Below are 7,513 nucleotides of genomic sequence, written 5' to 3'. Positions count from 1 at the left end.
AACCACCTTTTCGATTTTTTTTCATATTTATTTTGTTGTTTTCTCAGATTTTTTTTCATTTCAGATCTAACAATTTTTTTTGTTTTTAAAAGTTGTGATGAGGAGTGAAGGTGTTGTTTTTAAAGTTGTGATGAGGAGGAGTGAGGGGTTTGTTTTAATTCCTTTCATCATCACGATTTTTTTCTTCTTGTTATTTGTTTTTATTTGGTGAAATCTCCTTTTTATTATTAGATCTTAAATTATAATTTTAATTATTTTATGCTATCTTTGTATTTTAATCTTAGATCTATTAAATAGATCTTACATTATTGTTTTATTTGGTGAAATCTCGTTTTTATGTATATTTTTAAAAAAAATCGCATTCTTGTTTATTACCATCTATACATAAAAAAAATCGCATTCTTGTTACAACTTTTCTCTATACATAAAAAAAAATCGCATTCTTGTTTTTATTTTGTGAATTTTTTTATTTTAGTAGTACTTCTCATATAATTTGTTAAAATTATACTTTTCTCCATTAAAATTACACTTTTCTCCATTAAAATTACACTTTTTTCTGTTAAAATTATACTTTTTTCTGCTAGAATAACACTTTTTTCGGCTAAAATTACACTTTTTGTTGTTAGAATTACACTTTTTTCCGTTAGAATTACACTTTTTTATGTTAAAATTACACTTTTCTTCATTAAAATTACACTTTTCTTCATTAAAATGACACTTTTTGTTTTTGTTAAAATTACACTTTTTGTTGTTAGAATTATATTTTTTTCCGTTAGAATTACACTTTTTTCTGTTAAAATTACACTTTTTTTTATTAAAATAACACTTTTTCGGCTAGAATAACACTTTTTTCGGCTGGAATAACACTTTTTTCGGCTAGAATAGCACTTTTTTCGGCTGGAATAACACTTTTTTTCGTTAAAATTACACTTTTTTCTAATGAAAAAAAGTGTAATTCTAGAAAAAAAGTGTAATTCTAACGGAAAAAATATAATTCTCTAAAAAAGTGTAATTCTAACGAAAAAAAGTGTAATTCTAAAGAAAAAAGTGTTATTCTAGCAGGAAAAAAGTGTTTACCATTAAAATTACACTTTTTTCTTTAGAATTACACTTTTTTTCGTTAGAATTACACTTTTTTTCGTTAGAATTACACTTTTTTCTGTTAGAATTACACTTTTTTCTGCTAGAATTACACTTTTTTCATTAGAATTACACTTTTTCCTGCTAGAATTACACTTTTTTTCGTTAGAATTACACTTTTTTTCGTTAGAATTACACTTTTTCTGCTAGAATTACCCTTACTTCTATTGGACTAATGTTACACTCTCAATGGACTTGGTTATATTCTCATTGGACTTATGGACTAATGTTACACTCTCAATGGACTAAAATTACATTCTCAAAGTGGATTTGAAATTATACTTTTCTTGACTAAAATTACACTTTTCTGGACTAAAATTACATTCTCCTGGACTAAAATAACAAATTCATTGGACTGAAATTACACTTATATGGACTAAAATAACACTTTTTGTTGTTAAAATAACACTCTTAAAATGCTAAAATTACAATAACTTGTGATAAAATGACAAAAATTCAAAATATTATTCGTTAAAATCACTCGGAAAAGATTGAAGTTAAACTTGTAAAACGCTAAATTCTCGAAAATATTTCTTAAAATTACACTTTTTGCCGTTAGAATTACACTCGTAAAATCCTAAAATGTCGAAAACTTTGTCTCGAAAAAAAAAACGAAAAAAACGAAACAGTCGAAAACTTGTCTCGAAAAAAAAAACGAAAAAAATCGAAACTGGAAAAATGTTAACAAAATTTTCATAAACTTTGAAGTATAAGACAAAATATGGTGTTAATTGTGTATGATAATGAATTAGTGAGTGTATTATTAAAACTAGAGAGAGAAGTGAATTCATTAGTGTTAAGTGTGTTTTTTGTTTTCAATCTCAACCTTCCACCATGCATGATCCAAGGGTTGTGGGAAGGACTTATGGACTCAAAAAAAAAAGGGACTTAGAAGAACTTTGCTCTATATATATATATATATATATATATATATATATATATATATATATATATATTTTGATGATGATTGATTGATATTGATTGATAATGATACTAGGTTTAAACCCGTGAAAATTCACGGGATTGTTTTAATAATTTTAATATTAACAACTACTGTAGTATTAACTATTTTCGAGCATTATATTTTTTTTGCTACACCAAAGATTAACTCCTGGGTCCGCCCCTGCAACTACATGGAAAACTTACTCCTTACTTAATAACCCATTTATATAATTATAACACATTGTTAATAGTCATGATAATGTCAATATGCAATGACGATAAACATAGTTATATATATTTGAAAATGAAAGAAAAAATTAGATTTTATTATTTTGTTATTGTTAAGCATATTAAGATAATAATTATGTTTTTTATTATTGGGAAATATTATTTATAAGATCTACACAAATAAACCTATTAACTAAATCTCTACATGCCCTGAAAAATCATTTTGAAGTTGGGTGTATAAGTAATGAGTATATTGACTCAAATTGCTAATTAAATTGGGAGTGGTTGTAGTCTGGAAATTAGAAACTTAATTTCAATTATACTGCTCATTTTTAAATAAAGCTAGTATTTAATAAAATTATAACATATTCAAATTTACCAATTTTTTAACACAATAATTTTTTTAGCAGAGGTTTTTCTAAAATGTGCCTAATATATACATGTTAAGATTTTAAGAAAGGAAAGATTTATATCATTAATTCTCTAAGTCTGGTAATAATGAGTTTGGATTCAATTTCTCATGATATATTAATGTAAATCTTTCATTTCTTAACATCTTAACATGTGCCTATCGGGTACATTTTAGAAAAACCCAGTAATATTGACAAATATGGTTACTATAGTATGCATAAAATTTTCTAACATTTTGAGAAAATATTTTACCCATTTTATGTGAAAAATATTTTAATTTTTTTTTTAAAAAATAGTCAATATATATTTTTGAATTCAGTGAATCACTAATAAAATCCTTATTTTAGTTATTTTAGTAGTGTGAACATTTAAATTGAATTTTCGAAATAAAATAGGGAATAGCATGGAATTTCTATTTTTATAATAGGTAACTTTTAATTACTCTCTAGATTTATTTTTTTCCTTATATAACTGTTTCTCAATAAGTGACATGTCAACTTTTGATGAAAATCTATGATGCCACGTCAGCAACTTGGCTATTGCATTAAAGAAATATATGATTGATTGATTATGGTATACCGCTCTCATCCGCAAGTATGTTATAGGTTGATTTCGATTATCTAGTTTCTTTACCTTGAAAAAAAATAAATAAATAAATGTTCCCTCAATTCTGAATTTTTTTCGAAAATGGGGCTCAAACACAAACTAATTAACGAAATGGGTTGAGTTTCAAAGTATTTACTCAAAATGGGTCCACGTCATCACCGAAACTAGGCTCGGATTGAAGTCGCTCTCCCGCTCAACGACCTTACCCAAAGTGTCACACCCAAACCGCGGTATACTACTTCAAGGCAAGTCGCTCGGGGGGTGAGCGATTTGAGTTCAAATCGTCTTCCCCCACAGCGTCTTGGGTCTTTGCAAAAAAAAAAAAAAAAAAAAAAAAAATAACAACGCTGTTAAACAGATTCGAACTCAAGACCATCCACAAAAATGACACTTATTCTACACTAGATAACCACCAAAGCAATCAAAGTTATATGTTAAATCTAAGTGCTCAAATAAAATATTGAGTAATTGTTGTTAAAGTCCCAAAATGCATTTATTGCTATTAATATTAAACTAGTTTTTAACCCGTGCAAAATTGCACAGGTATGTTTTTAGGAACATTGATATAATGATTAACATTTAAAAATGTTAACCAAAATACATGAATATTTTATACTCTATTTCTTTTATAATGGTTATAGGTTAAAACACGTGTAAAAATTGCAAAGGTTGAAACTTACACATGTTTTAAATCCGTGAAAAAATGCATGAATTCAGTGTTAAAACATGATATAGAGTATATCAAATGCAATGTATGGAAAATAATAAATAGCTAACAATGTATTGCTATAAAATCGAAACAATTTTCAAAATTTAAAAGGGTTTACAATACAATTCAAGAAATATAAATATAGAATTAACTAAAACAGTCTAATATCATTCCAAATATTAGAAAATTTCATGGTAGACTACAGTATTTTAAACTCGTGCAAAATTGCACGGGTATGTTTTTAGAAACATTGATATAATGATTAACATTAAAAAAATATTAATGTAATATACTATTATAGTGAATGAATAACTCGATGGAACTTCCACCATTTTGATGTAGATGCTTTCGATGATAAAAAAAATACTATTAAATCGAAAAAAAAAATCTTTTAAAATTGTCTACAACATTTTTATGTATATTAACTATCAACCAATTTATAAATATTTTTTATAAATTTTGTTGTTTTCAGCGGTAGTGATGAAATTCATTATTTTTTCTTCGAGCGTTTAAATTAATTTTATGAGATTCTTTATTATTTTTCATTAGTCATAAAAAAATAGTATGTTATTTTTTTTTCTTTGGTAATAGTTATACTTCATGAAACCAAATGGTGTTTTTTTTAGAATTAGAAAATATGTAAATCTGGTAATTGCATGCAAAAAATTATTTAAGATTGATGTAAATACTCCGTAATTTTTTAAACCTATCAATTTTTAAACCCTTATTCTATCAATTTTAGTTTGTTCAACTTTTGGGGACATTGTATTGATAAATATTTCTAAAGTTGTAAAATTGTAAAATGGAAGAAATAGTAATCATTATATAAACATATTAACTTATCAGATTATAAACACGATAAATCTGTAATGAAAAAGAAATTAATTGATCTAACTGGCAAAGGGGCCCACGATTTATTTTATGGAAAAAAAAAAGAAAAAAAAACTACAGAAGATGACGTGGATTAATGTGGATGTATGAAATGTTTTTGTATTTATAAAGATAAGATATGTAATTTTAATCTCCCTAATAAGTCATAACATTATCCTTGGTGTTATGGTTATGGTGTGTGAAGTAGAGGTGGACTTCGGGGTTTCAAGACGGGCGGGCCGGGCCGCTGGTGAACAGGGCCGGGTTGGGGATGGGAGCGAGCCCACACGCGGGCCGAGTGGGTGCGGGTTGGGAGCGGGCGGGTTAGGTATTGGTGGCCCTGAACCGGGCTGGTTAGGCGAAAAAAGTGCAAAAAGGATTCGGGCCATGCGAAATTTGGATAAAATAATGGACAGTGTGGGCTGAGGAAGAGACAGCCCGTGACCGGCCCGTGTTGGGGAGTGGGTTGTGCGGGCTGGAACACGGGTTGAGCGGGCCTTGATAATTGGAGCCCGAAATTGCGGGCCGGGCCAGTGTGGGCTGGGCTGACCCGCACCAAAGTCCACCTCTAGTGTGAAGTGATTGTTTTAGTTTGCGTGTTCAATTCCCATCAGTTACGTTTTTGTTTTTTTTTTTTTTTTTTTTTTTTAAAACTGCTAAGTCGCTCAGCGGCCGAGCGTTTTGGCTTCAAGTCGCTCTCTCATTTGAGCGACCTTAATCGACCTAAAGATCGCTAAAACCGAGCCTACGTGGACCCATTTTGGGTAATTAGTTTTAAAGTCACCTCATTTCGTTAAATTGTTTGTTATAAAACCCCATTTTGGAAAAACATTCCTCAATTCTAGATACATCAATACATCATACAATTTTTTCATCGCAAACACATCCAATATTTTCTTTAACCTCAACGACCATGGACATTAATTATTTTCTTTAACAACCATAGATAATACGAGTACTAAAGTACTAACTCTACTACATGGTAAATAAAAATCCTTCCTCTTCAAACGTTAACTGACATCCCTCCTATCACCGCCGTCTCTCCCACTCGTCTGACGTTGGTTCCGGACAACGCCGGAGAAATTATTCGATAAATCAGAATAAATGGAAGCGACTTTGGAAATATTTCCATTCAACTCATTAATAATAGCCACATTCTTCACCATATTATCCGGGATCCTCGACTGATGATTCTCGTTCGCCTGCTGAATCAAATCCCTGTTTCGATCCAACACCGTCTGCACCTGACTGAAACTCGCCGCAAACGCGTTCCACGCTGCCGGATCTCCGCCGTTGCTTCTGCTCTTCCTTCTCCGGCTGCCGTCACCGCTGTTCCGAAGATCTCCATCGTCCATGCTCGATTCTATTGCAGGAAATGACATGCACGTTAAAGATTACTCCCTCCCATTTTTTTTTATATATGACGTATTTGACTATTTGTTTTTTTCGACTTTAATTTGTGGTTTGGTTTGAAGTGAAGGTATTGAGGATAGATTTGCTTATAAAGAAGAGTGATCCAGAAGGATAGATATTAAAGGCGCGTGGAAAATGGTGAAAAAGAGGGCTGAAATGGAATTTGTCACGGATTTGTGAGTGAGAGTGGCGGATGTCCTGTGTAAAATATCTAAGAGAAGAGATATTTTGTCAGCAAAAAGTGCAAAGCGTAATAAAATTATTCCCCCACGTAAGATGAAAAGATGCGGCGTCGTTTTGTTGTTTCACGTCTTTTATGTATACGCAAACGGGCCTTGATTTCGGGCAGATTGGGTCACATCTTGATCTGTCAAACAGCTCGTGTTGGTTAGAGCACCCACAACGGGTCTTCGTCCATTCTCACACAAATGCTGAAAATTGCTTTTTGAATAAAAAACAATAAAAGAGGGGAGAGAGGGTGTGAAAATTTTCGCCTGTCCGATTGTCAGTGCATGTGGTTCCATTGCTTTGTTTTTTTGCTTTTCTCATTTCAAAACGACGAGTACCAGTACACATACACCAAAAGCACATCGTATAACTTTGTCAAATAAAATAAGTGGGTCGAGTGAAATGGTGATATGGATATGTGGGGTATAATAAAGTATGAAAGACAAGAAAAGTTGAGTATTTGTTAATGTAGTGTTTTTTTGATGTTTTTTGATAAATTTTGGTGGTGAGTGGAAAGCTGAGGTGGCGGGTGAAAAGTATAGAGTGAAAATTGGTGAAAATTTCACCATTGCGGATGGTCTTAGGCTTTCGTCGGGTTACACAAATCTGATTTTTTTTTTTTTTTTTAAACAACCTTACATTTATGAGTATTTTTAAAAATATTACTCCCTCCATACCAATCCAAAGGTAACATCGACTTTTTCACACTTGCCGAGACACGTTTTGCAATGTGAATATATTTAGTTACATATTATTAAAAATTATAAAAAATTAATATTCTTGTAGCATTCATGACGATAAATCACACAAGATCTCACATGACTATATTTTGTCTTATAGATTAAGAATAATATCGAAGATTCCCTACAACCATGAATAGTGTCATTGTAACAACCCGGATTTTCAGGACTTTATTTAATAAGTCGAAAATAGGAAACAGCGGAAGATACATTACATATCCGAGTC

At 30.6% G+C, this 7,513-nt stretch overlaps 1 protein-coding gene across 1 annotated transcript; it reads right to left on the bottom strand.

Annotated features, from left to right (window-relative positions):
* Positions 1-5,916: 5,916 nt before the first annotated feature.
* LOC141646787 (protein EARLY FLOWERING 4-like) lies at positions 5,917-6,288 on the bottom strand. Its single transcript, XM_074454742.1, has one exon. The coding sequence runs from the start codon at positions 6,286-6,288 to the stop codon at positions 5,917-5,919; it is 372 nt and encodes a 123-aa protein (XP_074310843.1).
* Between the last annotated feature and the right edge of the window lie 1,225 nt (positions 6,289-7,513).

This window comes from Silene latifolia, chromosome 1, assembly GCF_048544455.1.
Source record: "Silene latifolia isolate original U9 population chromosome 1, ASM4854445v1, whole genome shotgun sequence".
Lineage (NCBI taxonomy): Eukaryota > Viridiplantae > Streptophyta > Magnoliopsida > Caryophyllales > Caryophyllaceae > Silene > Silene latifolia.
This window is presented reverse-complemented; position numbering and strand designations above follow the sequence as displayed.